General features: G+C 33.8%; 1 protein-coding gene across 1 annotated transcript; it reads left to right on the top strand.

Annotated features, from left to right (window-relative positions):
* Positions 1 to 4058: 4058 nt before the first annotated feature.
* LOC140058983 (guanine nucleotide-binding protein-like 3 homolog) lies at positions 4059 to 20240 on the top strand. Its single transcript, XM_072104775.1, has 15 exons — positions 4059 to 4160; positions 10915 to 10970; positions 11372 to 11509; positions 11666 to 11782; positions 12331 to 12556; positions 13145 to 13248; positions 13683 to 13827; positions 14936 to 15023; positions 15197 to 15308; positions 15487 to 15552; positions 16356 to 16498; positions 17438 to 17574; positions 17892 to 18085; positions 18253 to 18457; positions 18937 to 20240. The coding sequence occupies exons 1-15, from the start codon at positions 4139 to 4141 to the stop codon at positions 19044 to 19046; spliced, it is 1863 nt and encodes a 620-aa protein (XP_071960876.1). The 5' UTR covers positions 4059 to 4138; the 3' UTR covers positions 19047 to 20240.
* Positions 20241 to 21803: the final 1563 nt, after the last annotated feature.

A 21803-nucleotide genomic window follows, 5' to 3' on the forward strand; every position in this document is an offset into this window, starting at 1 on the left:
ATTATCCTTCGATGGAAACGGTCCCAGCAAGTCAATCGAAATATCTTGCCATGGTCCTGTTGGTAGTTGTGTTGGCTGCAATGGTTCTGGTGCTGGCATCGAACTTGTTATCTGACACTCATGACATGTTTTAACATAGTCTTCCACATTCTTCTCCATCCCAGGCCACCATACCTTGGTTCTAAGCCTTTGCTTGGTTTTGACTATCCCCAAGTGTCCTTGGTGTGCTAATTCAATACACTGTAATCTATATTTTTCTGGAATTACAATCCTTCTGTTTCTAAGAATTAAATATCCAAAACATGCAAGTTCTTGTTGTATTGCATTATACTGAATCAAGTCTCTGTCCCATTTATCTGTCCGTATACTATTTCTCACTTTACTCAATTCAGGATCTTCCTTTGATGCCTCTTCAACTTCACGTGATGATAGTGCACATGGGGTTGCATTTGATGCTACCAATCGAATATACATCTCTGTGTCATCACTGTCATTATTCTGTTTGCCATCAGTTTCTATTGGTAACCTTGATAATATATCAGCAATGTTATTCTTACCAGGTACATACTTTACTGTATAAGAATAGGACATAAGTCTCATCACCCACCTTTCAATCCGTGCATTTGGTTTAGACTTTGGTCCATACAGGCCTTCGAGTGGTTTATGGTCAGTTATCAATTCAAACTGTAGTCCATATAAGTAAACATGAAACCTTTCCATAGCCCATACCACTGCCAATGCCTCTTTCTCCGTTGTTGAATATTTCTTTTCAGTAGCTGATAATGTTCGGCTTGCATAACTTATAACTCTGGTTTCACCATTGTATTTCTGAATTAAAACTCCACCAATGCCTACATTGCTTGCATCTGTCACCAACTGAGTACTTTCTGCATCTAATCTGAAATAGCCTAAACATGTTTCATTAGTTAAGCATTTCGTAAGTTTTACATAACTATTTTCTTGTTCAGACCCCCAATAGAAATTACAATCTTTTCGCACTAGTCGTCTTAAGGGTTCCGCAACTGTAGCTAAATTTGGAATGTATCGTGCTGAGAAGTTAACTAGACCTAAGAAACTTTTTACTTCTGCAGCTGTTTTTGGTCTCTTTGATTCTGTTTGCTGACAATATGTGACCCATGAATGTTATCTGTGATACAGAAAATTGACACTTATCCTTGTTGAGAGTCAAATTCTTTTCTTTAAATTTCTCAAGCACTACACGAAGTCTGTCATCATGTTCAGTCTGTGTTCTCCCGTGTACAACAATGTCATCTGATATGTTAGCTACACCTTCGCATCCACTCAGCGTCTGACTGATTACTCTTTGGTACTTTTCAGGGGCAGCATTTATCCCGAACATCAACCTTTTGTAGCGATAAAGACCTTTGTTAGTTATGAAAGTTGTGATGTTTCGTGATTGCTCATCTAATTCAATTTGGTGATAGCCGTAATTCATGTCTAATTTAGAGAACACTGTACTTTGATTCATTTCATACAACACTTCATCAACTGTTGGGATTGGATGCCTCTCCCTTTTAACTGCTCGGTTGGCCTGCCTCATATCTACGCAGAGGCGTATATCCCCATTTGGTTTTGGCACTACTATGACTGGACTTACCCAATCACTTGGTTCGTCTACCCTTTCAATTATGTCAAGAGATTCTAACTCATCTAATTTATCACTCACTTTATCTTTGAGACTAAACGGTATTCTATACATGCTCTGAACAACTGGTGTTAACTGTTCATCAATAAATAAATGTAACTTATAATCTTTTAATTTACCAATACCTTCAAATACCTGTGTATACTTATCTTGTACACTATTTATCACTTGTGGTATTACAATATTTAACACTCCAAGCTTCATTGCAGTATCACCTCCCAACAAAGCAGGGCCTTTCCCTTTTAACACATATACATCTGCTGTTATTTTAGGCTCAGTATTATTACCTGTACCTTGAAAAATTGACATGTTCGTAGTAAATTTTCCTAACAACTCTAATGGTTTTTCTGACCCATATGCATATAACTTTCTGTTTGTCAACTCAGATTTGCATTTAATTTTCTTGGATTTTAACTGTTGCCATAAATACTGATCTATGATATTAACTGTAGCACCACTATCAACAATCATTTCTACCTTATGTACATCCATACAAACATTTATCTTTGTAGTTTTAGAATTATTATTTTGTATACCAAAAGCATAGTCATCGTCTTCACTTCCATTTTGAACATTACTAATACCACTACTCTTTTTGTCTTTACCTAATTTAGTTTTGCAACAAATAGCAAAATGTCCCAAAATTTTACATTTATTACATTTCTTGTCTCTTGCAGGACAACATTTATCCTTAGCCAAATGTCCTTCTCTTCCACAGCGAAAGCATTTCCGGTTATCTTGTCTATCATTGAACTTTGACTTACTTGTTCTGTTAGGCCTACCACTTGAATTTCCAGCTTGGTACCTGTTTCTGCTCGTCGTGCTTGATCTTGACCATCTCTCATTCCTCACTGCATTCATGTTTGTTGTTTCCACTCCATTAACTTCTTGTGACATCTCCTTTGCTTGCTTCTCACTCATTTCAAATGTGCTAGCTATTGCTTTTAAATTGGTTAATTTCAAAGTATTTCCTTTTTCTAGCAATTTTAGTCTCAGTCTATTTGATTTGCATTTTTCAATAACATGGTCTCTAATTAACTCATCAACATTCGCATCATCAAATTCACATTTTGCAGCCTGCTGCCTCAATCTGTTTATAAATTGGTGAATTGTTTCGTCATCACCTTGCGTCAGTTTTCTAAAACAATAACGCTCATACGGTACGTTGGTTTTCATAGCAAATTGTTTATTTAATGTGTTTACAACAACATCATACTCATCTGTTCCGTTCTCCTCTGTTAAACAGTCATATATGTCCTGTACAGCCATTCCGGAGCAATGCAATAACAAAGCTTTCTTTTGGTTTTTGTCTACTACTCCTTTACCAGTAGCATATAATTCAAAACTGCGAAGCCATTTCTTCCACCGTTCAGCCGAAGCGTGCACATCGTGTGGATCATACGCAGCGATTCCAGTGATTTCAACGTTTACAGCGGTCATCGTTACAACAGTATTAAAACAAATATATCGCCAAAAATTACAGTATTGAAACTTCTAATCACTTGTGGTTCGATATTCTCCTTAACTCGTCGCCAATGTTATATCTTATGTGTCTTTATTGCATCTTTCATTGTGTGTACATACAGATTACCAACCATGTGGTTATATCGTCGATCTACCTTAACCCATAATGCCTTGCTTTCCCTTAGTCTCCCAATCCAGACACTACAGTCGGCCATTGCTAGTGGTTTTTCCAAAGTGGGTGAAAACTGTTGAAATTGGATACACATTATTACTGTAACAACGTCTATGTGTTTATCAAATATATTGGTAGTGTGTGTTTAGCAATCTGCTGGGCGATATAAATTATTTTAATATTCTTTCGTCAATGCCTATATGCTGTGAAAACTATCTATACAATTGTGAAAATGTCATGTTCAGCCTGAATAGGTTTATAATGTAAAATATCATGGGGAAATAAAGATGAAAAGCAGACTTTTTATATAATTATGTGTATTAGGGCCAGCTTGCCAATTTTATTTTACAACTTTAATATTCAAAAATGTTTCAAATCAGAAAAAATGTCACCGTACAGTAAAAAAAATTATTTGCATAATCTCAAATAAACACAAACATACATTTAATTTATCGGATTTTTAGACATTAAAACTTCTTTATACATTGAGTGGTTATTTAATTATTGTAATAAAATGGTTTTTGAAGAAAATATTTTCTTTAATAACATTTAAAAATTTTAAAATTCAAACAGGAAAAAAAAAAACTTTTTGTGCATTGCAGCAGCATACGTGTTTTCATAAAAGTTTTTTCTACGTACACGGCCGCGGTATACTCAGATGTACCAAATTGGTAGGTTTAGAATGTGCGATTTTTAACCACAGTACGACTGTACAAAAGTCTAGAAGGAAGAACAACACTCTACACACGTGTTTTTTCGTAGGAAACCACATTCAACCATTTTGGATTGTTTGCGTCGACGTGACAAATAATTTAGGCCCAAAAATAATTGTTATAATGGTTAAAAAAGGAAGACCAAGTGAGTATTTTTGTGATAATTAATATTCAGGCTAGGCATAGGCTTCTATAAATTCATCATCATACACTAGGCCTAGCCTAGTTTAGGCCTTTAGTTTAGGCTTAGCTAAATAAGCTTACTATACTACTACTAGCTAGGCCTAGGTAGGGGTGTGTCGAAAGCGAAGACCTCGAAAGCGAAGATCGAAGACCGAAGACCTCGAAAGCGAAGACCCTACGAAATGGTAGTGTGCACAAAATCCGACCAAAATCATACAAAATCGTGATAACACCTTGAATTTACAGATCCTGAAAAAATATTTCAATTTTAATCGTTATATTATAAAAAATCATGACTTTATCTATGAACAAGCTCACGTGTTTTCGCCAATGGAGTTAATATGTGATATAGTTTTAGGGTGTGTCGAAAGCGAAGACCTCGAAAGCGAAGATCGAAGACCGAAGACCTCGAAAGCGAAGACCCTACGAAATGGTAGTGTGCACAAAATCCGACCAAAATCGATGATAACACCTTGAATTTACAGATTCTAAAAAAATATTTCGATTTTAATCGTTATGTTATCAAAAAAAATGACTTTATCTATGAACAAGCTCACGTGTTTTCGCCAATGGAGTTAATATGTGATATAGTTTTACGAACAAACACATCGCGCTATTTGCAAGGCGACGGACACACAAGAAGGACCTCGAATTGAATGCAATATTAAATGTCACTTTTTCCGATAACTTTGTATTGTAGCACACGTCGCCTACAATTTAAAGCCATAGCCAACTGTATAGAAAAGTATAGAAATAAACTACAGTAAAGTAAATAAATTAAAGTAAGTAAATTGTAAGAAGTAAAGGATGGCCATATGCTTATTTAGCCTAATTTTAGAGCCTATATAGGCCTATAAAAAGTGTCCGTATCATAGATTTTACACTTGTTTTTAAAAATGTTATACGTACGCGTGAATACAACTTAGAGATCCTTTTTTTTGCATTTAAATATTATTATGTTGACGTATGTTTATTATCTATAATATTTGCCTATTGTCTAAATGTATGAATAAATACAATAAGATATTTATTTTCCTTTAGTTATTCTGTATAGTATTTTAAACTTGTACATTTTCCCCATTGTAGCCAATACTACAGTATTACTGATTTAATTATTCGCCAGTTTAAAAATGTTTTTCTTATGTATTCATAATGGAAAAATAATATTATCAGTATCGGTTAGTGTGGTTGGCGAAGCGACAGTACTATGTAAAGAAGAAAAATGTAAAATAAATATTTCATTAACCAACGTATGAACTACTAAACGACAACATCCTACCGCAACGTATCGTATTGACGCGCGCGCAACATAAGAAATTAATACTCTTCTATCTATTTTTGCATCCCCTCTTACGATCGAGAATCATGATGAACGTAAAGCAGTCGGTGTTGAACACGTCGGTTCCCACTTATGATGACACGCAAGTTTGTTCTTAAGGCGCACTTTGCGTCGATCTGGAAACTAATTCCAGCTCTTAAAATATTTCCCGGGCCAAATTTGGCAGAATATATTCAAATTATGATTTGACAAGAAGTAAAAAGAACGAACGATATAGGCATCAGCGTTCTGCAAATTTTGGTTATAAATCGGTCGTTTCCTGCGACATATCATCTGTTTCACGGCTTCCATAATTCCGAATAATTATGCCGGCATTATGTCAACGTTCACAAAGACAAAAGCCATTCAAAACAAAGATTGAAATAAAAAATATTCCCTCCAAAATTACAAGTTGCCGATTTTGTTACGGTTGCAATGTGATTAGTGACGATAGTGTGTTCACGTTTAATTTATTTTTCAATATTAAAACGGGTGTTTATTCATATCGGTAATTACGTTTACCGACACTGTCAAAAGATTAGTTTAATGAAGTTCCACTCCCGCCAACCACAATTTTCCTCATCATCAAATAAAAAACTGACTTTTGTTTTCAAGCATTGCCCGTGGTGAATACAAAAAGAGATACTCTCTATAAATCTTTATTAAGTGATGGTGAATGTTTATCGGGCTTAACCACTCTAACCCCCAACCTTCTATCTCACAGGCTTGTGGTTGAGACGACTATTCAACAGTCTCCCGATTTTCAACAGATTGTCGACGTCCCGCTTCTAAATGTTTGCATCCCTGCCATGAGTGTCCATTAACAAAAGAAAACATAAAATTTTAATTAAGAAACAGGTTACCGGTTGTTGACCATTTAAATATAGAATTGACACTAATACAAACAAATCTAACAGAATTATACTATTATAACGGGTTAACGATCAAGAAAAATGTTCAGAGTGTGATGTCTATCGTTCGTTCTACAGTATTAGCCTTTTGTCAAATCATAATTTGAATACAGTATTATTTTTTACTTTGACAATACAAAGATATAAAATAAAGTTCCGTTAGTTCACGGTAAGCTATTGGGACGAACTGTCATTGGCCCGGGAAATATTTTAAGAGCTGAAATTGGTTTTCAGATCGACGCAAAGTGCGCCGTAAGAAAATAACGTTGCGTGTCATCACAAGTGGGAACCGATGTGTTCAACACCATTTCTGCTTTATTACGTTCATCATGATTCTCGATCGTAAGAGGGGATGCAAAATAGATAGATAGATAGATTTTCTGTTGCGCGCGCCAACGATACGTTGCGGCAGAATTTTTTTTGTTTAGTGGTTCATACGTTGGTTAATGAAATATTTATTTTCCAAAAAAGGAAAATAAATATTTCATTAACCAAAAAAAATTTACATTTTTCTTTACATCATCTGTCGCTTCTCCAACCACACTAAATATTCTGATACTGATATAGGCCCTATTATTTGTCTATTATGAATACATTAGAAAACATTTTGAAACTGGCGATTAAGTAAAATAGCAATAGTTACAATGGGAAAATGTAAAAGTTTAAATACAATACAGGAAAATGAATATCTTATTGTATTTATTCATACATTTAGATAATAAACAATAGGCAAATATTATAGATAAAAAACACATAGCAATATTTAAATGCAAAAAAGATCTCTGTACCTAACATTTAAAAGCAAGTGTAAAATCTATGATACGGACACTTTTTATAGGCCTATAGGCTCTAAAATAAACCTAAATACCGGGCCTACCGCCATCCTTTACTTCTTACAATTTACTTACTGTAGTTTATTTCTATACTTATAAACAATTGGCTATGATTTTAAATTGTTATCGGAACAAGTGACATTTCATGTGCGAGGTCCTTCTTGTGCGTCCGTCGCCTTCCAAATAGCGCGATGTGTTTGTTCGTAAAACTATATCACATATTAACTCCATTGGCGAAAACACGTGAGCTTGTTCATAGATAAAGTCATGATTTTTTATAATATAACGATTAAAATTGAAATATTTTTTCAGGATTTGTAAATTCAAGGTGTTATCACGATTTTGTATGATTTTGGTCGGATTTTGTGCACACTACCATTTCGTAGGGTCTTCGCTTTCGAGGTCTTCGGTCTTCGATCTTCGCTTTCGAGGTCTTCGCTTTCGACACACCCTATAGTTTTACGAACAAACACATCGCGCTATTTGCAAGGCGACGGACGCACAAGAAGGACCTCGCACATGAAAGGTCACTTGTTCCGATAACAATTTAAAATCATAGCCAATTGTTTATAAGTATAGAAATAAACTACAGTAAGTAAATTGTAAGAAGTAAAGGATGGCGGTAGGCCCGGTATTTAGGTTTATTTTAGAGCCTATAGGCCTATAAAAAGTGTCCGTATCATAGATTTTACACTTGCTTTTAAATGTTAGGTACAGAGATCTTTTTTGCATTTAAATATGTTGCTATGTGTTTTTTATCTATAATATTTGCCTATTGTTTATTATCTAAATGTATGAATAAATACAATAAGATATTCATTTTCCTGTATTGTATTTAAACTTTTACATTTTCCCATTGTAACTATTGCTATTTTACTTAATCGCCAGTTTCAAAATGTTTTCTAATGTATTCATAATAGACAAATAATATGGCCTATATCAGTATCAGAATATTTAGTGTGGTTGGAGAAGCGACAGATGATGTAAAGAAAAATGTAAATTTTTTTTGGTTAATGAAATATTTAATTTCCTTTTTTGGAAAATAAATATTTCATTAACCAACGTATGAACCACTAAACAAAAAGAATTCTGCTGTTGGCGCGCGCAACAGAAAATCTATATATCCATCTTCTATCTATTTTGCATCCCCTCTTACGATCGAGAATCATGATGAACGTAATAAAGCAGAAATGGTGTTGAACACATCGGTTCCTACTAGTGATGACACGCAACGTTATTTTCTTACGGCGCACTTTGCGTCGATCTGAAAACCAATTTCAGCTCTTAAAATATTTCCCGGGCCAATGACAGTTCGTCCCAATAGCTTACCGTGAACTAACGGAACTTTATTTTATATCTTTGTATTGTCAAAGTAAAAAATAATACTGTATTCAAATTATGATTTGACAAAAGGCTAATACTGTAGAACGAACGATAGACATCACACTCTGAAAATTTTTCTTGATCGTTAACCCGTTATAATAGTATAATTCTGTTAGATTTGTTTGTATTAGTGTCAATTCTATATTTAAATGGTCAACAACCGGTAACCTGTTTCTTAATTAAAATTTTATGTTTTCTTTTGTTAATGGACACTCATGGCAGGGATGCAAACATTTAGAAGCGGGACGTCGACAATCTGTTGAAAATCGGGAGACTGTTGAATAGTCGTCTCAACCACAAGCATGTGAGATAGAAGGTTGGGGGTTAGAGTGGTTAAGCCCGATAAACATTCACCATCACTTAATAAAGATGTATAGAGAGTATCTCTTTTTGTATTCACCACGGGCAATGCTTGAAAACAAAAGTCAGTTTTTTATTTGATGATGAGGAAAATTCTGGTTGGCGGGACTGGAACTTCATTAAACTAATCTTTTGACAGTGTCGGTAAACGTAATATACCGATATGAATAAACACCCGTTTTAATACTGAAAAATAAATTAAACGTAACACACTATCGTCACTAATCACATTGCAACCGTAACAAAATCGGCAACTTGTAATTTTGGAGGGAATATTTTTTATTTCAATCTTTGTTTTGAATGGCTTTTGTCTTTGTGAACGTTGACATAATGGCATAATTATTCGGAATTATGGAAGCCGTGAAACAGATGATATGTCGCAGGAAACGACCGATTTATAACCAAAATTTGCAGAACGCTGATGCCTATATCGTTCGTTCTTTTTACTTCTTGTCAAATCATAATTTGAATATATTCTGCCAAATTTGGCCCGGGAAATATTTTAAGAGCTGGAATTAGTTTCCAGATCGACGCAAAGTGCGCCTTAAGAACAAACTTGCGTGTCATCATAAGTGGGAACCGACGTGTTCAACACCGACTGCTTTACGTTCATCATGATTCTCGATCGTAAGAGGGGATGCAAAAATAGATAGAAGAGTATTTTCTTATGTTGCGCGCGCGTCAATACGATACGTTGCGGTAGGATGTTTTCGTTTAGTAGTTCATACGTTGGTTAATGAAATATTTATTTTACATTTTTCTTCTTTACATAGTACTGTCGCTTCACCAACCACACTAACCGATACTGATAATATTATTTGTCCATTATGAATACATTAGAAAAACATTTTTAAACTGGCGAATAATTAAATCAGCAATACTGTAGTATTGGCTACAATGGGGAAATGTACAAGTTTAAAATACTATACAGAATAACTAAAGGAAAATAAATATCTTATTGTATTTATTCATACATTTAGACAATAGGCAAATATTATAGATAATAAACATACAACATAATAATATTTCAATGCAAAAAAAAGGATCTCTAAGTTGTATTCACGCGTACGTATAACATTTTTAAAAACAAATGTAAAATCTATGATACGGACACTTTTTATAGGCCTATAGGCTCTAAAATTAGGCTAAATAAGCATATGGCCATCCTTTACTTCTTACAATTTACTTACTTTAATTTATTTACTTTACTGTAGTTTATTTCTATACTTTTCTATACAGTTGGCTATGGCTTTAAATTGTAGGCGACGTGTGCTACAATACAAAGTTATCGGAAAAAGTGACATTTAATGTTGCATTCAATTCGAGGTCCTTCTTGTGTGTCCGTCGCCTTGCAAATAGCGCGATGTGTTTGTTCGTAAAACTATATCACATATTAACTCCATTGGCGAAAACACGTGAGCTTGTTCATAGATAAAGTCATGTTTTTTGATAACATAACGATTAAAATCGAAATATTTTTTTAGAATCTGTAAATTGAAGGTGTTATCATCGATTTTGGTCGGATTTTGTGCACACTACCATTTCGTAGGGTCTTCGCTTTCGAGGTCTTCGGTCTTCGATCTTCGCTTTCGAGGTCTTCGCTTTCGACACACCCGCCTAGGTAGGCCTAGCCTAGCTAGCTTGTTGGAGGAGGCGAGTATAGGCCTAGGCTAGGCCGCCCTCTTATGTGGTTGGCATATCATAAGACTAGCCTAGGGCCAGGCCTCCTTCCTACTACTACTAGCCTAGCTAGCTAGGCGTCTAGCTACCCACTGCTTGCTTGCATGGCCTTTCCTTTGATTGTTGTAGGCCTGTCTGGCCTAGACTCTAGAGTATACTATAGCAGGCTAGCTACTAGGCTAGGCCTATATATTCAATAATTCACAAATATTTTTTTTTTCATTATTTTAGGAAAACTAAAGAGTAAACGAATGACGTGTAAAATGAAATACAAGATTGAGAAAAAGGTGAGTCAATTTGAAATGTTTTAAAAAAGATTCTTTAAAAATAATATTAATATTAATTGTTTATACAATATTAACTAACAATTATAAGAAATCATACACTATTTTTAGGTAAAGATACTGTAGGCTATATTGATTTTTTTGTTTAAAGTCAAATTATAGAAATTAAATCTTCGATTGCTCTTGGTCTATGTTTTTTAATGACTAGGCCTAAACCTACCACTAAATAATAGATTTATTTATTTATTAATTTCAACAATATTTTACGGGTTGTCCATCCAGTCGAGATTTTATATATAAGTTTCTTACACCATGTTTAATACTGGTTGAAGCCAATTTAGGCAAAACCTGCTTCGGGAGAAACTGTGAATAATGTTCTTTATATATTTTTATTTTTTACTTAGGTCAAAGCTCATGATAAAAAGGCACAAAGAAAGAGCAAAAAGGAACCACATAGAAAGCCTAAAAAGGAAATTGGAATACCAAATTTGGCACCTTTCAAAGAAAAGATATTGAGAGAAGCAGAAGAGAGGAAAGTCAGAGTAAGTATACTGTGGTCAAAGAATGTTTACAGTGGACGTCTTGCCGGTCAAAATGATAAACAGTTTGTCAAAAAAGTTCAGTGCAATTGAAGTTTAAGTAGTTATTATTGGAGCAAGACAGAAAATGTTTGGTATTAATTTATTAATTTTTTTCAGGCAGAAGAAAACAAACAACGTCAAAAAGAACAAAGACACAAAGATCTTATAAAGAAAAGAAAACTTGAGCATCTAACAAAAGATGCTGTAAAGAAACAGAAACTATATGCAAAAAAGGTAAATGATGATCCACAAGAAGAATTTTCCTAAAACAAGATGTTTCATTTAAGTTTGTTCTTGCTAAGTGACATCTAATAGATTATTGAAATGGAAGAAACTGACTACCAATAAAAAAATATTCAGTGTGCACTTAAATTTCAATCAACTGGCTCAATTTGCAGTTCATTAACAGCTTTAACTATGGTTAACAATGAGTGCGTACATGAACTTTCTCCCTTTTACTTCAACACCTATCACTGTTTTTGCTGTGCTTCAAAATGTTGTTTGGGTTTTTTTCAAGTTGTTTAACCTGGATCATGTTAGTTAATTTATACCAAGTTAGACTAAAGTTTCCTTTCAGAAAAAGTTAACCTAGTTAGACCAAGTTTAACCTGTTAAAGTTAATTAACCTATTTAGACAAGTTATTTAACCTATTTAGACCAAGTGAATTAACTTATTTAGACCAAGTTAATTAACCATGTTGGTTATCTGCACAGAATGTTTAGTATGCAAAAGGTTTAAATAGTCATAAAAGTTGACGCATTTATTACCATTTTTTATGTAGATGGCATTACAAGGAGAGTCAGATGCTGTAACTAATACTCGTAAAGAAATTGATTCTACACGGAAAGCCTACTACCGCGAATTTAAAAAGGTTCTAAATGCCTCGGATGTCGTTTTACAAGTTCTTGATGCTCGTGACCCTCTCAGCTCACGATGCACTGAACTGGAACAAGCAGTCCTTGCTTCCGGATTGGATAAAAAATTAGTACTTATTCTAAATAAAATAGGTGAGTTCAGTTTAGTGTGAAAATACATTCTTATGATTGATACTACCATATTTAGTGTGCCATACCCAAATATGGTAGTGCTATGGTGTCCATTTATGGGCATATCACATTCTTTTGTCACATAAAGTTCGATAGTGTAGACAGAGCTTATGTATCGCAGTAAACACAATCAATAGCACAGTGTTTGGTTGACTATATAGCAAAAAAATTGTAAAAACCGTGGAGAAATTGTGCTTTTTTGTGATATATATGATATAGCTTCAAATTTTGAGTGAACTTGTATTTAATCAAATTAAACTTTTCTACTCTTAATTATAATCAGTTTTTGTTCGTAAATAAGGAAATTTACAGTAGTATATGGTTGCATAAGCATTTCCATGCATTCTCCTACATTCTTTGGTAATTCTGAAGCTCTGTTTACAGTACAGTATAAAAAAAAAATGTGATGTGCCTATATATGGACATGATGATGTCATATCACTACCACATTTAATCATATCACTACCATATTTGTGTATATCTGTGCAATAATAATGCAATCTCTTGGTTTTTACCTTATTTATTAACAAAGCGCTCTCTTTATTTCAGATCTTGTACCAAAAGAAAATGCAGAAAAATGGTTGAAACATCTTAGAAACGAGTTTCCAACAGTCGCGTTCAAAGCATCCACACAAACGCAGAAACAAAATTTGGTAAGCATGAGAAATTACTTTTCATATTATTTGTCTTTATTTTGGGATTCATATCTATAGAAAACCGTATAACAAAATAATCTTAGAAACAAATCCACAAACCGTGTATAAAGGAGTTGAAATTGATTTATGTGACAAAAAGATCTTAGTTTAGTTGGATATTTCCCAAACTCTGACGTAATTATACGGAATACTTGGTACATGGGATAATATTTGTGAAACCAAGTTTGTTGGGCAAGGAATTGTTTTCACAAGTAATGTGTCAGTACAATTACGCCTGCGACAGATTTAAAAAGGCATCCAACTTGCATTCAATAATGCAGATTTGTAGGCTGATGTAAAAGTGATTGTACATCAACCAAAATTTAGTGTTTTTCTTAAAAATTAATCTTAATTTGATCAGCTATGGAATTTTCTTTTTTTTCTCTCTATAGGGTCGTAGTAAAATTCCTGTTAATCTAAGCAGTAAAGATCTTCTTCAGTCAAGTCAGTGCTTGGGAGCAGAATCTTTAATTAAACTGTTAGCTAATTATTGTAGAAATTCGGGTATCAAGACTACTATAACAGTTGGTGTTGTAGGTATGTGAAAACATATTATTCATGTTTAAAAGCAATGCTAAAGCATTCTCACCAGAGCTGGAAGCAGTACAGCATAACACTCTACACATCTACCATGACACTCTACACAACTACCATAACACTCTACACATCTACCATGACACTCTACATATCTACCATGACACTCTACGCATCTACCATGACGCTCTACACATCTATCATGACACTCTACACATCTATCATGACACTCTACACATCTATCATGACACTCTACCCATCTATCATGACACTCTACATATCTATCATTACACTCTACATATCTATCATTACACTCTACATATCTATCATGACACTCTACACATCTACCATGACACTACACATCTACCATGATGCTCTATACATCTACTGTAATGCTTCTACTGTGACGCTCTACACATCTATAATGATGATCTAAACATCTACCATGACACTCTACATATCTATCATGACATTTGACAACTCTAATGTGATGCTTAACATCTACTGTGATGCTCTACACATCTATCATGACACTTCTTATCATGACACTTGACACTTATGTAAGACTCAACATTTCATTTACCGTAACACCAAACACTGTAACAGTCAACACTTGTAACACTCTACACATCTTAGTGTGGCTCTCGACACTTCTTAATTTGACACTCAACATTTCTTGCTGTGGCACCCGACATTTCTTGCCTTAATGCTTCTTAACACTCGGCACTTACCATAACACTCGGCACTTCTTATCATGACACTTCCTCCAAAAACACTCTGCACTTCTTACCATTCTATCGTGACACTTCTTATCATAACACTTCTTACCATAACACTCGACACTTCTTATCGTGACACTTACTATAACACTATGCATTCTCACCATTCTTCTCGTGACACTTTTTACCATGACTCTTCTTATCGTGACACTTCTCACTATAACACTTAACACTTCTTACTATTCTTATCGTGACACTTCTTACCATAACACTTGACACCTCTTACTATGACTCTCGACACCTTTTACTAACGCTTAACAGCTCAACATGTCGGTATATGGACTCTAATTATAGCCTCAGTTTTAACTTTATAAATGCTGTATCTATTGTAGGTTTTCCAAATGTTGGCAAGAGTAGCTTAATAAATTCTTTGAAAAGGTCAAGGACCTGTAACGTTGGTGCAATGCCAGGTGTCACAAAGTAAGTAGGCAAATTATTTAGGTGGGAGGTTCATTTTTTTAGCATTTCCACATTACATAAATAAAAAAAATAGAAAATATTAGATTAGGTAAAATTGCAGTTAGTATAAGAGTGGCTACAGTACTGTTGTTGTGTATTAATAGTATATAAACCAATAATATATTTTCTTGTAGATCGATGCAAGAGGTCCATCTGGATAAGCATGTTAGGTTACTGGATAGTCCTGGTGTTGTGCTTGCTTCAGGCAATGATGATGCTGCCATGGCTCTTAGAAACTGTGTCAAGGTTAGTCAATCATCAGGGACACGACAAGATGACTAACGGCTATGCTTGTTCCATCGTTTTTTCATCGTACTGACGTGGGTATAATCCCATACTCGGGTATAAGGCAATGTGAAAATAATCCACGGATTTGACTTTTTGGAGTCCATAATAGGCAAAATAATTTTTTTTTTTTTTGTAGATTGAAACTTTGGATGATCAAATTGGGCCTGTTCAGGCAATATTGAGAAGATGTAACAGGAGTCAGGTAAGTGAAGTACAATCATTTGTTTGTGCATATACACTGTCAGAGTAACAGTAGGCAATTTAGTTTTCATGGTTCGATATTGATGAGTAACAAATTACAAACATAGACAAATTATGACTAAGATACGACTAGGAATTTTAGAATTAGAAATTGAAAAAGGAAGATGGAATTGTATAAATAGAAATGAAAGATTATGCAAATTATGTGCTTTACAATCAATTGAAGATGAATATCATTTCACTTTAGTTTGTCCATTTTATTCAGATATTAGAACTAAATATATGTTTTCCTTTTATACAAACAACCCAACTAAATTAAAATATATTTATCTTATGTCTGCCACAAATACTGATCTTATTGTTAAACTTGGAAAATATTTATTTTTTTCATTTAAACGTAGAACAGAATTTTTAAACGCACTCAACTGATATTTATTTAATATTGTATTACATTGTATATTATTTGGGCCAAAGGCCATATATAATAAATGTTTCTTGGATCTCCAAGAAAGAAAGAAAGAAAGAAAGATGAAATAAAACAAAATAATTAATAAATACTCGACACATTTAAACATTTTAAAATGTTTAATATAATATTGTTTTAATTATTGTTTTATTATTGTTTTATTATTGTTTTTATTATTGTTTTATTTTTAATATTGTTTTACTATAAAAATTAAAGTGTGACACCTCTTATTGCAATTTGTGACCCAACACGGGCATTTTTAAATGCATGCAATTAGCCAAAAATAAAAATAAAAATTTCTCAGATAATTAAAACTTATAATTTCTAAAATCTTTTAGTTAATGATGCATTATTCAGTGCCAGAATTTAGTGATGTTCATGAATTTTTGTCATTACTGGCTAACAAACAAGGCAAGCTGAAGAAGGGTGGAATACCAGATGTTGACAAAGCAGCTGTGGGTGTGCTCATAGATTGGAACAGGTTACTGTTATTTCTTTATACTGGGTAGCCTTTTCAGTCAAAAACTGTTCTCCCAGAGGAACCAGTTATGATCAGTGGCTGTGTGGGTTAGTACACCGGGGTGACCCCCTACTCGTCTCGAAAGATGTACTAGATTCTTTAAAGTGCACACGAGCTAGATGTGTACACTGGACCTGCGGTTTATAGTCCTTATCCGAGAAGACTCTACCACATGGAGCGAGTGACCCCCGAACCCTTACTGATGCTATGGCTACGTTATTACGGTTGTACTGTCTTAACCGCTCTGCCACTCACTCAATTAGTATGAGAAATCAAATATAAAAAGACAGAGAATTCTATCTTGTAACAGGAGTGTAAACAGTTGGGTCTATGGTGGTGGGATATCAATTGACCCTTCAAAATGATTTATGGGAGATCAACCTTTTTATCCCTCCTTCCTAAAATTGTCAAGTCAAATCCTTGCATGCCCTGCACATGGAACCATCCTCCTCCTTAGGTACCTTTCACAAGGAGAATTTATTCTCACGAATCAAACATTTTCACAGAAAACAAAAATTACGCTACACTTTCCACTAAACAAAAGGCAATAGCTGCAATTTTTTTATTTTTTTTGCTGTTCGATTCGCATGAGTGCTCATGAAAACGTTATGATTGGTTGCGCAATTATTAACATTCCAAAAATAGAAACTATTTGAACTACTAAATTTACTTGAATGCAAAACTAAATGAATTAGAATTCATCGCAGAAAGGGATTTGGAAGATGAAAATAACAAAACACAAGCGTATAAAGGCACCGCCCTCAATTTGCGCTAACAAATTCGTGGAAAACCAGCTTTAGTAGGTGATTTGAATCATAATTTTTCATCAATATAAATATTTTTCCTTACCCCCTTATAGGACAACCTAAAGTTTTTTAATTTGTTTTTCTTTTGGTGTAGCGGAAAAATATCCTATTACACACATCCACCAGAACAGCACACCTTACCAACACACATAACAGCAGAAATTGTGACAGAGTTAGGCAAAGCATTTGATATGTCTGCTCTTGAGAAAGAAGAAAAAGAAATTCTGCAAGGTAAAAGTATAGTGGTACTAGTATAAAATGTTGCCATTGTATGTGGGTTGGAAGGTTAAAGAAACTTGCCACTACTTTGACATCACAAAAAAGATGTTTTCATGACGACTTTCATTTTCATTCAATAGGGGTGTCACTATATCCAATCAAATTTGAATAATGCCTATGAAAGCCCCAGTGATCTAATGGTAGGATGTCTGCATATCAGGCAGAAAATGCTGGTTTCAAATATCAGTTAGGCCAACGGATTCCGTCAACTTTGATGAGAAAAAGCCATCCCAACCAAGGTTTAATGGTTTCTTGTGTAAATATCTTAGGTCTACACACTAAGCCAAGCTCTGCAATTTTGTACGAGTCTACTGGTCCCTCAAAGGGAATTGTTGAAGATGACAATGAGCTTCAAAGTGTTGAGGAAGAGATGGAGAATAGCGAAGATGGGGAATCTGAAGAGGAAGAAGAAGATGAGGAGTCAATGGAGGAAAGCGATGAAGATGACAATAAGAAAGATAAGGTTAGAATACATAGATGTAGAACCAATCTGTGTTCTTTTCCCACCTGAATATGCAAATCAGCCAGTTGAATATGTAAATTCAAAACTGTATATCACATACCTCATATAACCTCAGATGAAATTGTTTTTTAGTTTGAAAAAATACAGTATTTTACATTTTCTTATAGTTGTCTGGTGTAACGGTTAACTTGCCATCTAAGAAGGCCAATCAGAAACAAGCATCATCTATGGCATCAGTTGCTAAGTTACCGGCTTACATGTTTGCGAACCCGAATGAAAATGTTGATATTACAAACGATGATCATACATTAACAGCCAATAAGAACCAGAAGAAATCGTACAAGAAAATGCTAAAGAAACGCCGAAGAGCTGGTATGTCTTGCTTCTTCATATGCATTGTAGTATCAACTGCTGTGAAGGCCGTCTGATCATTGTAAACCATTATGGAAATTCATGAGCCATGTTTTTTTCCATATACCTTCTTTATTTGCCCATCAGAATTGAAACACTGCTCAACGGTACAACAAAAATGTCAAAGATTTTTATCTATTTATTTTTTCACTGTCAATTTCAGTATTTAATTATTATTCTATATTTGTTCAATGCAAATTGTACATAAAGGCAGCTTTATGTTTACCATTATAATCTTGTTACCATGACATTAATACCTATTTCATTAGAAAATTAATAGTGTACAATTCACTGATGATGATTCTAGATGGGCTTCTTTTCGAGATTACATTTGCAAACCAAAGCGGACACCTTATTTTGAAGTTTTTCTATATATACGTATTATTTTTTTTTCTTTTTCATCAGAAAATAAATACATTGAATATTTTTTATTATTTCAGATGCTGTGGCAACAAGCTTAGCTGACAATTTCACCTCCGCATTTGAAATGTTAGGAGGAAGTGCTGATCAGGACAACGATGATTATGATTTCAAGACGGATTTCAAATAAATATCAGATATGTTTTAAATACCCTACATAATTCTGATAATTATTTGTAACAAGATTTGTTTTAAATATAAAATAAGTTTTATTTCATTTTAATTACAAAAACGGCCAACATTGAAAACCTAAATAGGAAGAAGAACACCACATAAAATAAAAACAAGATTGGAACTTTATATTAAAGAATACAACAATAGAACTAGCAAACTGTTACAATAGTAATATAATAGTAACCTACTTGAAATAAAAATTACTTTTTTGTTGAACTGGTTTATAAATAATGACTGTTTATGAGTTCAAAATATTCATTATTATAACACCTACTTTTATCCAATTTATCCATGCTAAATCATTGATGAATGCTAGGCCGTGAAGTCAGGCCATTAAAATCCAATTTATCCATGCTAAATCATTGATGAATGCTAGGCCGTGAAGTCAGGCCATTAAAATCCAATTTATCCATGCTAAATCATTGATGAATGCTAGGCCGTGAAGTCAGGCCATTAAAATAAGGATTGCTGCAACTTTAGATGCGGATTAGAACAAGTTGGTTTCTGAATTTCAATGTCACATGGCAAAGATTCTCAATGATTACAGGAAACTGAATATCACCATTAGATATCACTTAAATAGGGCTAATTTCAAATGACATGTGATGTGTAATTAACCAATCAAATTGCAAGAATACAATCAAGTGTGTTATAATATACAAATGTGAGTTGAATGGTAAGAATATTTCATGAGTTGCAAGATTGACTGTTCTATTTAACAAGCTGGATGTTACTAATTACGACAACATATCAAGTGTGCAGACAAACCATTTTATACTTTGAAATACTGATGTTCTTAGTTCAATCCGGGAAGAGTGAGATTGTAATCTCATTCGTCCCTGGTTTAATCCAACACAAAGTATATCTCCTCGGAAAGCTCTTCAGATGAATGAACGCCATGGCAGTTATTACCAAGTATTCACATATTCCATTGGCTTTTATATTGTTTTTGTAAAAGCAGAAAAAAAATATGAAAGTCAAAGTAAAAATAAGCCAAGCAGTAGGAAACGAACAAAGAAAAACACCAACAAAACATTGTTGTCAACAATTACCAGAAATAAACACAATTGTAGCATTGAGGAAATTATATTTCCTCAATCAACTAAACATAATTGCAATAGAAAATTCATTCATTTTGAAAACAATTGTAAGTTGCTAGATTAAACTACTTGGACTTAATTATAGTTTTTCATTTTCAAAATAGAAATACTCTATTCACAGCTTAATTATACACCACAATTAAATTAACATTGGATATACAGTAAATTATGCATTTAGTGTTAGCAGGGAAGAGTGTAATTTAACTCTTCCCTGGTGTTAGTTACCATGGAGATATTTCTGGATCAACATTGTAGCTTTAAAACAAGAATTATACAATTATTGTATGACTTTTCTTCAAGCTACAAAAATGGAATTTCAGTATGCGAAATTTTTGGTTTTTATTTTGTACTGGACCGTTTGTAAATCAAGTAAGTCTAAAGATTTTTTTTTAATTCAATCATCTTATCTTTATCTTGTTTTATATTGAATAGAATTGAAAAGAATACATGGATCTATTTGCAAGTGTTTTCAAGTAAGGATAACAATAATACAGTTCAACCTCTATGAGCGGCCACCTCTCTTAACGGCCGCATTTTCCAAAAAGCCCGTTGTTCTTCCTATCTTGGTGCATTTGGTAGGCTACCTCCCGTAAGCGGCCACCCGAAAAATTCGTATTGACTTTTGACAACAAAAATACAATTTTGATACTGTGTTTTATTTCATTTCATATTCATTTTAATTTTATTTCGGAAACGGACGTCCATAGTTACAAAATCAAATGCATACATAGTTTAAATAAAAAAGGCAGACTAAAAAAACACTGGTTTCGGATCATCTCAGGATCTCAATCATTTTGTTATAGAGCCTGGATGATTCAAATGATGATACCATAAAACATTCTATCATTCATTTTTGCTAGCTGATAATCTCTGTAATAATGAAAATACAGATTTTCTTAGATATTTCGAAGCGGTTTTAAAAACATTTCGGTCACTCGCATTCCTGTGTTTTTTAGATGAGATGAGAAAACTACACAGATTTCGACCGACCATTTTCATATGTTACAAGCTTTTAAAATTCATTTGATAATCATAAATATTACTAAACAGATTATATATATAACAGGCAAAAAAAAAAGTTAGTCCTCTATGCACGCCACGGTACAACAATCCAATCGGTGTGAATTTTGCAGTCAACACCAATCTAGCAATGGAGATGGTTATGGGCTATATTAAAAGTTTGTAAACCAAATATTTACTGAATTATGACTTACTAGATAGTACGCTCGCTTCGCTCGAGGTGAATACACAGTAATTTCAGCGTAAAAAAACTGGCGATTTCAAATGTAGGCCTACGTACCGCAGGACTATAGTATAATACATTGTCGTTTACAGAAACGAATAAATAGACACGATTATTTATGTAGTCAACTAAAATTAGCACCCTGGGAATTACTTTAGAAGAGTACAAATTTTTGATTTGGACTCATTTAAACAAACCCAATTTGTGTTTTGTATGTAACATTAGGGTCGAGGGATGAGGAAGAGGATGGGTACAAAGAGGAACAATTTTTAAATATATTCTTTATTCACTCAGTAACGAAATATTTGTCATTTTTTATAGGCCTAGCCAATTGAAATAGTAAAGTATGGTACATGTAACGATACACCAC

This window comes from Antedon mediterranea, chromosome 9 (assembly GCF_964355755.1).
Source record: "Antedon mediterranea chromosome 9, ecAntMedi1.1, whole genome shotgun sequence".
In the NCBI taxonomy this organism is placed as follows: Eukaryota; Metazoa; Echinodermata; class Crinoidea; order Comatulida; family Antedonidae; genus Antedon; species Antedon mediterranea.